General features: G+C 40.7%; 1 protein-coding gene across 5 annotated transcripts in view; it reads right to left on the bottom strand.

Moving 5' to 3' along the window:
• The window catches only part of LOC126393530 (inactive dipeptidyl peptidase 10-like), a 318,572-nt gene that overhangs the window by 126,623 nt on the left and 178,236 nt on the right, over nt 1-13,713 (bottom strand). For 2 of the 5 annotated variants that reach the window (XM_050049720.1, XM_050049723.1), the window contains exon 1: nt 6,296-6,699. The exons of the other annotated variants lie outside the window; for them this stretch is intronic. In XM_050049720.1, coding sequence (XP_049905677.1) covers nt 6,296-6,698 — 403 coding nt within the window. In that variant the 5' untranslated portion in view covers nt 6,699. Of the gene's footprint in view, nt 1-6,295; nt 6,700-13,713 lie in introns of those variants that run through there. 5 annotated transcript variants of the gene reach the window in all.

Here is a 13,713-nt window from a genome sequence, read left to right on the forward strand (position 1 = left end):
GTGTCAAAGTCAAGTGCTTTGTTGGCCAACCTATTTACACCATACTCCTCCCAAATTTTGCATTAACATAACATTGCAAAGCTATTTCTGCCTTTGCTACTTAAAGGCTAGTAATTCTCACCACTGGAAGAGTTGTAACATGAGTGTGAACATGAGTCATTTTATTTCAGAAGTAAAAGTTATTTCATGTGTTTGGACTAGTGTGTGGATACCCAACACGAGACTTTCCAGACTCGTTGGCATCCAACGGGCCAGGCCCCAACAAATACTTATAAGTCCAACAAGGTCTCACACCGAAGTTGTCAAAATCCAGCGCTTGGTCAGTGACTTTCGGCTTCAGACACAGATGAGAAAAGTTGTTCTTTTATGTGAGCACGATATGCAGCTGTTCAGTGTTATTGTTTAATGGTGCTGTGCAGCCTCAGGGGATAATAATTAAAGTCAAGGTGGCGGAGGTAGGGCAGGCGGGAGGCAGTAGCGGATCCTGATATGGGCCGAATGGGTGTTTACCCAGGGCGGCACTTTGTCACGACGTGTGTGTGTGTGTGTGTGTGTGTGTGTGTGTGTGTGTGTGGGTGGTGGGCAGCGGGAGCGGGTTCGCCCCACTTGACATGCTGCTGTGTTGTGCTATGGCCTATTTAAGTGCTGGAATTTGTTATTTACGTAACAACGCCTGAATGCAACACCAGCTCCGCTTCACAGACTGTGTTCAGTGCTGCGCTGCGCTGCTGTGTGAACAGCGTGTTACACACTGTCCATGACAATAACTATGTCAGGTAAAAAACTGCGTCAGACTTGGGTTGGTTCGGTCAGGAAAATGCAGCCCAAGCCGCGCTCTAGTGTGCTCACCTTTAAGTGCGAGCATGTGTCTGAGTGTTTGTGTGTGTGTATGTGTGTGTGTGTGTGTGTGTGTGTGTGTGTGTGTGTGTGCGTGTCCATGCGCATTTGGGCGAAACTCTGCCGTGTGCGATACAGAGAGCAGAGGAGATTTGTAAAGGTGCGACCATGTAGAGACAGAAATGACACACTGTGGTGTAAATAAGATAAATAACATAAGACTATCGAGTTTGTTTAATATAGGGCAAGGTATAGACCTGTTCTATAGGAAAGGTAACCTTAAATGACATCTGGACCGGGACCAGCGGTTCTAGCCTAAATGGCAAGAACTAAACTGGCAGGAGGGGTGGTGGATTGGTAACAACAATCCACCACCGACTTTCACCTGGGAGGTTGGTGTTTGCTTCTCATAAGATTGATAAGCCAAACCCTTTTCTTTTTTTCTAAATGGGTCATGTGGTTGCATTACCATGTAACCACATTCGTTTGTTGTTGAAGGAAAAAAAAACATCAATTCGTGTCGAGTACCAACGTAGTGCATTTATTTTGAAAGAGACTTTATGTAAACCGGTCTTTTCTGTGAAAACGGAAGTGCATTTTGAAAACAGACAATGCATCTAACAGATGCATTTGACACTATGTCCCAGTACGTCTACAACCAACACCCCCAGGGTATAGTGCATGTCTCGTCATGGACTGTCCGTGACCGAACGTCATTATGTGATGAGGTCGAAGTTAGACTGTGTCCAAATAATGCTTCATGCTCTGCTTTCCAGGCTGCTTCCTGGCTATGTTGCCTTTTGAGTTGTTTCCAAAGTGACATGAGGAAGTGGATGGGGCAGCGTAAAGGATGGTCGCCTGCATGTTTTAGCAGCAGCACCAGAGCGGAGAGTTTTCCTTACATTAAATGCGTGGACCTGGTTGGGTTCAGACATAGACAACAGAATGTCAATATGTGGCCCGAGCCACACTCCAGTTTGAACAAGACCAGCATCCCTCAAAATTATGCCAATAATGGACGATTCAGCGACTCAGGATTTGTGTCTAGTGCCAAGTTTCAGTGCCAGTGAAAATAAAGAGTAATGCAGCATAGAAGTGGAAAGGTCAGGGTGGTGGAAAACTATTTTTTTCCTAAAACCTCATCTTTCCCCAAGTTACAGTCCTTAAGATTTGATTTCAGGAATAGCCTTTCAATCGATATACATTCTGCAATGCTAGGGGTTTTCCACTGTTGGTGGCGGAGTCCGCCATTCCTGCCCTGATGCTTGCCTTATGAGAGTTTGTTTGGCTGCACTGTGAACACATACACCAGTTGCTTTCTACAGAATTCTGGGAACTGTAGTCTTAAACTGCATTTGCAGATGACACCAATAACCACGAGTGATGTAAAATCAACCATGACTGAAATCTTAAGAATTTTAACTTTAACCATACTATATTTAGCAATGCCAAAATATTGTAGACAACAAGACAAAAATGAAATACCTTTCTGAATGTGCACTGATGTTTGCTTAAGCAGGCTGTATGAGCGTGTAAATGATGAATAAGGACTGCGAAAATAGTTCTGAAAAGGAGGATCATTTGGTGAATGAACAGGCATTAGCTTCTCCCTCAGGAAGCTTAAATATAACATAAGCTTATATGTAAGAAAATAACTTTTTTGTTTGTATCCTTGCAGGCTAAAACAAATTTTGCAGAAACACCACCTGAACCTCTCTTTTCAAACATGTTTCTGTCTATCAAAAATGACAGCTCAAAAGGTTATATTAATAGTCTCCATGGCGATGCAGTGGGACAGGAAGAAATAAAAGCACATTACAGACACATCAACAGTAAAACACATAGCCTGGTACAAGTGTGGATTGTGAAGTTTAACAACTGCCATCATTGAGATGACGGCCATTAAGGACTATTCCAGCCTCGGGTTGTCAGCTGCATTGTGAGAGAGTTAGTCAACAAAAGACGCTGAACATCAGTGACAGGCAGCGTACAGCTGGTGAGTCAGAACAGTACCTGCAGCTCCCAGCTTTATTCTGACACCTTGTCAAGGTTTAAACTTCGTCTTATTTTGTAGCTTTGGCCATCATTTCTACTGTTGTGAAAACATTGCACTCACCAGGTTAATTGCTGAGATCTGGGAACACGTTGACCCCCCATAACAAAGTCTGAAGGAGCAAGAAATTTGACCAGATGATGAAACGGGTTGAAACCAAGCCAACAGGGGTGTAGTAAAGCTAAAGTGGGTTTGTTTACAACCTGTCTGATCATATGACTGCATGTGTTTCTTGCTGTGTCTCGAGGCCAAAATGATAACATATATTGGGGGACACCCCAAATACTTAATTATATATTAGGGATGCATTGATTTATTGGATGCACATTGCTATCAGCCGATATTCTCCTTATTGATTGCCATCAGCCTATCGGCAAATTATATGACATTCACTGATGGCAGTGCCCAATGATTTTCTGTTGTGTCACATGAATTTTGTCCAGGCTAAAAAGCATGGCTTGAGACTAACAGTGTCCCATTGTCCCAGAGACAACTGAATACATGTATGGGATAGACAGCGACCTTCACCTGGATGCCTTTGGGACAAAAGGACACGGTAAAGTCACTACTGACACGCCAGGAGACACACCTCACTGTTCCCCTGATAATGCTACATTGTGAAAAACAAATCTGTGTTGACAACGACAGGAGTAGAGTTAGGTAATGTTAGCTGTTAGCTGTTAGCAGCCAGTAGCTGGAACTAACTGCCACTGGAGGTTGCACTGATTAACATTATGATGCATTCAAGCTCTATTGCGTGAAAATGAGCTTTGGGCTGAAGTAAATTGTAACATAATTGTTCTCATGATGTGTTCAATGTCGTCTTGTAAAAAGAAGTTTTTGGCAAGAAACTTTTTATAATAAACAAAACATCATGTAATAAACAAAAAAAGTTTTCCTGACACAAAAGGGGAATAAATAGTACCATAAACAAACAAACAAACAAAAAAGTCGCCCAGAATTTAATATTCGGTGCATCCCTAATAGAATTTTTTTTATGCCACCAAGTTTTAATAGGGGCTGCCAGAAATTACAGTATTCTTTTCCTCACCTATTGATCAATGCAGTTAATTATTTGTTTAGTCTTCAAAATGTCAGTGTCCAACAAATATTACCAAAGCAATGTCTTCAAAATGCTTCATTTATCAGACATACAGTCTTAACTAAGAGCTTCAAGTAATATTCTGATCAAGACACTTTTTCTTAATGAATTATGACATATGGGTTGATCAATACATGTTGATTACTAATCAATGGATTAATCAACTAATTATTTTAGCTCTATACTACAGTATATTACTGTATACTGTCCTGCATATTACTGTACAAAAAAAGCATGTATTTGGTCACATGACATACAGCACAGTACAAGTAATACAACATTCGATATAATGCCAAACTCTGCCTGAGTATACAGTAGCATACTGAGCATTGTGCACTTATACACACCAGAGCTATTACTACTGTACATTTCTTCAGTAAGAACTGTGTCCTTCTCTTCCCTCACCCAGCACTGCTTACTGTGTTTTACCTCGATCTTCATCATCTATTCAGTCGACATATTCTTTTTAAATGTCTCTTGTGCCTGGGAATAGACAGGTAAACAGTATGTGTTTTTGAGACCATTTTATTCTTCCAAGTGTAATTTATTCTATCCCAAATCATTTGGCATTTGGATGCAAACTGTATTTCACTTTAATTTGTGATGCACCTGCAATTTTAAAGCCTCCTTTCGACTTTTTGGATAGAATTCAGAATAAAGGGAAAAGAAACCCAGTATGTCTCTTCACCCTCAAAGAAAATGCTATGAAAAGCTTTCAGCTAGCCTAAACTTGCCTATGAGGGAGTAAACCTGGAAGCACAAAGCCATTTCACAGTCAGGTAAAAAAAAAAAAAAAAAAGAAAAAAAAGACTTAGCCTTTCAAGAAAACCTGAGGTATAAATTTCTACCATTTAACCTTAAAATGACTCATTTTGGAATTGTTCCTGGTTTTGATGATACTAAACAGTATTATTTTAAAAAAAAACTCAAACAGAGCTATCTGGCCATATCGAAATCCCCTTTTGCTCACATTAAATGTTGTCTCGCTGTGAATGGGCTGTGATTGTTGGTTTTAACCCTCTGCAGGCCTGCTGCTGAGATCTGTCAGCTCTTCACCTTCATCCCATATATCACTGTCTTCCCTCCACAGGCAGGTGCGAGCCAATCAATACCCTCCTCCCCTGCGTTAGGATCCTACAGAATGCCCTTCAACAGTTTCACTAGCTCGTCATTATGGCAGACATAGGCCTACATCTTATTATCACAGCAATACGCTACAATAGTCAGGGTGTAGAAATGAACAGCAGACACAGTGAGACTTGAGAAATATAAAACAAAGCATGGCTTGGCTTGACAAGTTGGTTTCCGTTATGCATTACATTTGATGTCAGATTTGCTTAAAGAACAGTGGGGTCAGAGCTGTTTCTAATTACAGAATATAATTTAAAAACAAATCGCACTGCAGATCTAAGGTCCACCCACACAGGTGATTTGGATTTTCTTGGCTGACAGACCTCTTCTCTTTATTTTGTCACTTTCTTCATTGTACACATGTTCATACACAGATATACAAACAGATACACAGACAATAATTAAATGTTATACTACCAGTTTCTTTTACATGTATCATTTTAATTATTAAATGACTTAAAGGTGATTAGACCTCTTCTCAGGACTGCACATGAAGCAAGGTGACCTGATGTTATTCAAAATACAGCTCTGCCCACCTTCAACATAACATGAGTCTATACGCATACGTGAAAGCACGCGTGGGGGTGTAAGGCCTTTGATATAAATATGTCAGACGGTCATATATGATGCTGTGATCAATATTTTTTAAGAGAAGACACTGTGTTGAATAAAGATATTAGCCTAGCCTTGTTGGACAATATGAGAAAGAGAAAATATACCAAAACTACACAGAAGAATACCTGTCAATAAATGTTGTAATGTATGATGATCAGACTTAGGCTATGTAGCCACTGCCAACCTAGACCTAAGCGCACTCCCTATAAACCTGGTATTTCACCCTGGGGCCGGGCCACGCCTCACGTCTTGAGTCACACAGAGTGTTCTGTGCACCTGACGCGAGGTCTTGTCAGTCCGTGTTGGGTCATCTCATCACTTTTTGGATATGCCAGCAAAAATGTAAAAGTTGATTATTAGTTGAAGTTTTATAACTAGGTTTGGGTACAAAGACCACGCTTCGAACACATCCCATTTCCGCCCCATACTATGCACACCTGATGCACTCTCTTTCTCTTCGAAACATTTCTCACATGACAGACCATGTAACCACAGGGTCACCTCAATCTAAAAGTAAGACAAACACTAGTTTTTATTGTATCAAATAATCAACTCACCATGGATCCAGAACCACAGAACAATCCCTCTGATCCAGACAAAATCCACCCGAAACCGATTACCCTCGAGGCAGAGTATTTCCGCAGCCGCCGGACTGAGGACATACTTCAAGGCAGAGCCGCAAGCGTCCCGCGGCTTCCATACCTCGGCCTCGCAAGCTCCTCCATCCCAAAGGAATCGCGGTTGCCATCGGCGCGACAGCGCGTGCACATTCTCCACCTGTTCCCGACGATACATCGCCGCGCACTCATGGCCTGGTCTCTTCCACGCCACATCACAATCCAAACCGGACATCAGAGACCAGACGGTGGACAGTCTCCAACGCATACAGAAAGGAAAGGAATTCCTTTCAACTGAGGTCACAAGCGACGTTCCAACTCCACGCTGCTCCATTAATACCATGCTTAGGTAACTGCCAGCTATCTGGGGATCCTACCCAGAGACATCCGTGCTAGGATTACCGTCCATGACGTCACAGAGTCTCCACCCCCTCGAGGGCAGCAGCCAGTAGCGTTAGCTCACACTTGCAGGGAGCCAGGTTGTATGATTTCAAGTTTTAAGTTAGCCTACTCATTGTCAAATGCAATTAGAGGAAGCAATTGTTTGTTTGTTTGTTTGTTTGTTGGTTGGCAAACCGTAATCTCAAATGTCAGGTTCCTTCTACCAATGCTCATTTAATACGTGTTTAGGGAAATCTCTCAAGTAGCCATTGCTCATTTCATTAGTACAAAAGGAACCACACAAGTAAAACAAACTTACAAACGAACAGTAACCCTATGTGTTTGCCCTTTCTCAGGTCATTCCATCTTTCATGTCATCTCTGCATTCGAAGGCTTCATCACATCGTCACAGCCGTCTAATCGGTTCCACAACCGGAAAAAATTCCATCAGCTTCACAGAAAACTATCCGTAACAATCTCGTCCACAGTTAACCCTCGGCCCATCATACTAGCCATTGTCAGCTCACCTTTTCCTCTCTCCTCTCATTTGCAGTTTTACCACCCATTGTATCCATAAAAAGACAACAATGATAATAATGATAATAAGAATAATAATAATAATAATAATAAAGAAAAAAAATCCTTTTTTACCCATAACTACTTATTCTAAACTAGCTTTCCATTAAGCTAGCCCCTGGTAGTTGTGAACAGCTATATACATTCTTGTGTTAACCAACACTTGCAAAAGGTTTCTGCCCTTTTGGCAAACACTTGCCACCCACTTCCGACCTTCTTAGCCCTGCATCCATTCTCGTTCAGGCTACTCATCCCCTCCGTCAACCCCTCTGTAGCATCCATCGTCTGTGCTTCGAATTCGCCCCTATGCATCTACGACCCTCCACTTCATCCCAGTTTTTCTAACGCAACTTCATACTTCTGACCATCTCTCATTCTCACTCCCAAGAAGTAAATCAATGCAGCCTCCGTAGCTGGTCATTTCCGAATTCGCCCCAACACATCTTCGTCCCTCCACTTCATCCCAGTTTGTTTAACGCAACTTCATACTTTCATACTGTCTCTCGTTGTCACTCCTGAGAAGTAAATCAACACATCCTCCACTGCTGGCCACCTCATTCGCTCCCACGTCTCCAACAGTTGTAACCATTTCCTCCTCCCTGATCCTCATTTATCCATCTCAGACAAGCATTAATGGACAACCTCCTGCCCCACGTCTATCCCCTTCTCTAATTTGTTTAACATTCCTCAACATTTCATACTTCCCCATCTTATTAAAGCTTTACAAATTGCTTGGTCATGGTACAGTCCTTGCTAGTAAACCAGTTTACCAGTTGGCTTAAGGCTGGGAGCAGGACCACGCCTCACTACTAATACTTTGTTATTCCTCCCCACACTATTTGTTTTTGTTTTCTTTTTCCTTATCAAGACCTTGTTATGGTTTTCTTGACCCACGTTCACTTTTCCTCTGACTCATCCTTTCCCTCAATCCCCTCTCTCCCTCAACATTGTTTTTATCCACTCCCCTCGACCCCATCTCAATCCAAGCATCCCTGCCTACCAAGAAAGTCTGCCAAAATTCTGTCAGGTGTTTCCATATCAGGTACGAGTAATTCATGCTTTCCCCAAATATGATTGCCCAGCAGTCCACTTCCATGTTTTTGGCATAGTTGATTTTCACACTTGACAAGTTCTGTGCTGGAACCATACTGCATGCCATGAACTCTTGAGACTAACCTTTCAAGCAGACTTGAAAAGGGGTCAGTGCACTGTTCCCTAATACAGTGTTAACTGTTCACACTTATCCAAAGAACCAGACTGAGGTCAAGCATGCACAGATCTGGGCCGGGGTCCCCGATGCGAAAGCCCCCTTGGTCTTTTCCTTCTGGCCCAACTTCACTGCTAGGACTCAATAACTACTTCATCTCTTTCATCACCCAAGCTTGACTAAGCATGCAAGGTGGAGCTAAAACCGTAGCACCAGTCCATAAATTCTCCCGGAACAACATCCCCTTTCGTGATGATCACACTAAGCCAGGACTCAATCCAACCTTACACAAACTTAGCCAACCTCACCCCTTGGTCCACAACCCGCAAAACGTACCCAGTCTCTATAGCAGCCATCCTTTTGGGGGCACGATTGCATTTGCTAAACAACATGCTATTCATGCAGACACTCACCCTGGCATCAGACCTGCACCAATTCATCTATCTGAGTGTCCCATATCCTCAATCACCAACTCTTGCTTTCCCGTAATTAATTCTAGAAATTCTGACAATTGGCACCAGCCTCCAATCTTTTTTTGACTGTTCTACTAGGGTTGTCTCTTCACATGAAGCCACCTTAGCCACTTATAGGCAGGAAATTCTTGACCACATTATAATTCCAGGGCACTGTCTTCTTTAGTAAACATCATGAGCGGCAGTAGCTCGGTCCATAGGGACTTGGGTTGGGAACCGGAGGGTCGCCGGTTCAAGTCCCCGTCCGGACCAAATACGGAGCGTGGACTGGTAGCTGGAGAGGTGCCAGTTCACCTCCTGGGCACTGCCGAGGTGTCCTTGAGCAAGGCACCGAACCCCCCAACCGCTTGGGGTGCCTGACCAAGGCAGCCCCCTCAATCTGACATCTCTCCACTTTGTGCATGTATAGGTCCTGTTTGTGCATGTGTGTGTGTATTTCGGAACTGTGTGTTAATGACAACGGAGTGAAAAAATTGAATTTCCCCTCAGGGGGATTAATAAAGTATATAAAATTAAAATTAATTAAAAATAAATCACACATACGCGCTACGATCCAAACGACATCCGAAACACCCATGTGCTCTTGGAGCTTTTCTTGGGGGCTCTATCCAAAGCCGAACTCACGAAGAGACAACTCCCAGGATCCCTCCTGCATTCCTGTCTTTGACCCAACACATCCATCACTGCACTCGCCTGCTACCCAGAAACCCAGCCTTCATCCCTCAAACCTCAATCTTCAATCCCTTTGTCCCTCAACCTTTTGTTCCTCACTCTTCATCCCTTGATCCTCATCCTGTCATCCCTAAACTTACATCTATCTGTCCCTTGACCCTCATCCCCTCATCCCTTCATCCCTCAACCCTTCATCCCTCATCCATTCGACCCTCATCTGTTAATCCCTCATCCCTTCATCCCACATCCATTCAACCCTTGACCCTCATCCTTTTATCCCCCCATACTCATCCTTTCATTTTCGAATCCCTCAATCCTCACCCCTCCACGCTTTCCACCTAACCTATAATCCATTTTACACAATAAAAAATGCAAAATCTATCTTATTGGTGTGGTCTTTGTTAGTGAATAACATATTATTTGATTAACTTCAGACAAAGATTTTTTTTTTTTCTTTTTTTGTGACCATCGAGTTATGAAGAAACACTTCACTGACATGGCTGCAACCACAACTAGTCTGATATTATTAATGCAGTGTCTGGCATCATGCTTAGCCTAAACAGGTTTACAATTCACACCATACATCCATCCATTTCCATTCAGGTGTAAGACCAAATGAACAACAATATTATGTTTTGTATGTCTTCATACTTCACACGCATCAAATAAACTAATCTTATATTGTATGCATGTATTATTCTTTGAGATTTAGAAATAAAACTAGCCAAAACTTTGCCACTGAGTCCAACTCCTTATTTTCATCAAAACAAAATAATTCAGGATTTCTTTTCTGCATTCTCACAAAAGTGAACACAGGTTGTCATTATAAAATATGAACATGCACTCAGAGTATGAGTTGAGATGCTTAACTTTTCACCTATCTGGGTGAAAAACCAAGTTTTACAGGAGTCACTAGACCTAACACTCAGGCAGAGGCAGAGACATGAGATATTATGTGATCAGTTCATTAGATCCTCCATTAAGCCGAGATACTAAAGGTAAAACCAGTACCCGATAAAAGACATCATGACTCTCAGAAGAGTGAACAAAAGAAGGTGGATAATGAAAACAGCATGTAACATCTCAATTCCTTTTCCATTTTGAAGGTATCAGTTACATCATGTTGTGAAGTCACTTCATTGGGATTTACACTAGCTTCATTTTAATACTCTTGTAGTAAAAGAAATAATAAATAAGCAATAATTGTGATTTAAAGACAGATTATGCCTACAGTTTGCTATGGCTCAGATTAAAAACCATGGACTAGGTCACTTAAAGTACCTGCAAATTCAAATTACTCTGCCCCAACAGATTATTCTTTAACTTAAATATCACTTACCCATTACCCATTTTAAATATTATCACCCTGTTGAATAAGTGTTAGTAGTAGTTATCAGTGTTTTAGATAGAGGTTACAAGGCTCCTGATACAACAATTAGTTTGTTCACAATGCTGTTATCAGCTTTTAAACTGGCTATTGGCAAAGCTTTATGTTTCAACAACGCTGTGCTTAAAGGAATACCTCACCCACAATATGACCATTTGTAAATCTACCAGTCATGCCCTGTTACATTGAATTCATAAAGGAGATGTTTGTTTTTTTTTTCTTGCATGCTCCACAAAAAAGGCAAACATATTGATGTATTGATTGACGTAGGTCTGGATAATAAAATGATAATGATAATGAAGTTACCTTGGGCAGGGGTAGCAGCTTGATGATTGTTTTGACCATTAATAACAACATAGCACCACCCCACAATTGAATTTACCACCTAACTTTAGCCACAGCAGTTGCATGGGTAATCAATTCATTGGTAAGCTGGCATGTTAATGTAACTGACTAATCAGCTATTTCACTAGAAGGACATGACATGACATAAAGTGATTTAAAGTAACGTCAATAAAACTTTCATACATTTCATCATTCATAAGCATGATTTCTGCCTGAGCCAAATCGGATAGACTTTCATCTGCAATAAATGATCTCATGTTACTTCATGACTTCATCAAAGTCTGTCTTTTCTTAATGTATTTATTGAAAAACGGAAACGGCAGAAACTGAGGTTCAAACCTGTACAGAAAATACTGACCACACCTGAGATTTTTGTTATGTTTATTTATCCTGTTCACATTGTCAGACAAAAATTTTAAACTCTCTTTACAAAGGGTTTGACATGCTGCTGACCAGAATTAAGATTTATTTCTCTATATATTGTCAAACCATAATTAACTGTATGGATTCTCCAACGTTTACTCAGGAGCAAAAATCAGCCTTTAAACTTAAAAAAAAATAATGAGTTTACTTTTTTGGCAAATAATTATTGATATTGACTGATATGACAATTTCTAATTGTGATAACATATTTAACCATATCGCCCAGCCCTAGACTGAGGACCACATTTAACAACTGCAAAACAAAATCAAAACATCTGTTTACAAACTCTCACACAACTCAGGCTGTTCTTATAAACTGGTTGTACATTTTCCTACGAAAAGTAATGCACCGAAATTCACCACTCAATCCGTAAATTAAAATATTCGCCATTTTTGGATTCTTCAGAATCAGAGTCAGAAATAATATATTGATTCCCAAGGGGAAATTGTAATTTGTTACAGTTACAGAATACCGAATTATAAGAAATAGGAATAAGAGTATGAAATAGAAGTATCTAAATATAAAGTAAAAAAATAAAAAATAAAATAAAATAAATAAAAATTAAAATGTGCATTATGCTTAAATGTTTAACACTAGTACATAGGATAAACTGAATTAAAATATGTCCTCTGAGTTGAGTCTGTAAGTGTGTAAATATATACAAATATGTATACTGAGCTACATTACACTGTATAAACTAGTGTGTTACATTCAGAGGTATAAAAAGTATTATGCTAAAATGTTCACTGCAATATATACACTGATAGAATAAAAACTAGAATAAGAATAACAATAAACATAAGATGTGCACAATTATTTGCATTATATGTTGAACAAATACATACATGAAGAGGTATTGGTGAGAAGAATTCTGCACAGTTGAATAACTGCTCAGAGTATTGCGGCAGTTGAATAACTGCACCAATTTTTGCACGGTATTGCAGAGTTAAGGTAGTGTTAAATGGAATAATTGTACCTTGCAAGAAAAACAGAGTTTTCTTCACTAAATTAACAGGGTAAGAAATGGATATACAAATGGTCAATTTGCAGTGATGTAAGCATGCAAGTATACTTTTAAAACACCCATGTTTGGGGGCACAAACACCACTGTAAACGGCTCAATGTCTTCCCAATGGATAACAAGTATTTTTGTTTGTTGGTCTCAAACAGTGGCGGCAGCTTGGCAACCGTCTTGTCTTGGTGTCATGCCATCAACATCCCCTACATCCCCTTCACCTATCGATGACAAAGTCAGCTCATGCACATTGCAGCATGACATGAAACTTGGTTGTTTGAATAGCTGGTAATGGCATTCTGAATATACTGGGGGGGGTAGCAGCGTGATAGCGTTTGAACTGGGTGTTTGAGTATGATAAGTTAAGTACATGTTATATGGTTTAACAACCCCTGTAAAAGTGCAGAAGTTTTAGACATTTCAGTGTCAATGTAATGGTGTTAGGCTGATAGCACCTGTTGAAAGTTGCCTCCCTGTAGCCTGTCTATGCTGCAGTTTATCACTGCAGTTCAACAACACACAGAAAACAACATATTTAAACAGGAGTCTGGGGAGTTTGCCTCTCCTCCCAACGTTAAGATTCATGTCTTGGATTGGCACTGATGGTATCGTTTTCTGTTAGTGAGAAATCAATGGACGAGAACATTTTTTTCAGCTGTCATATACTCTCTCTCTGTCTGTCTCTCACACACATGCACACACAGAAGACAAGAACAGCTCTTTGCAGAGTGTGACAGACAGTCCATTTCTCCACTCTATTGCTACAGTGTTTTACACTCCCTATCCCATTTTCCCCCAGCATTCACATCATGTACTGTGACATGACGGTTTCCTGACAACCCTGTGTTGGGTTTTGATATGTTATGATGCAAATGATA

This window comes from Epinephelus moara, chromosome 7, assembly GCF_006386435.1.
Source record: "Epinephelus moara isolate mb chromosome 7, YSFRI_EMoa_1.0, whole genome shotgun sequence".
In the NCBI taxonomy this organism is placed as follows: domain Eukaryota; kingdom Metazoa; phylum Chordata; class Actinopteri; order Perciformes; family Serranidae; genus Epinephelus; species Epinephelus moara.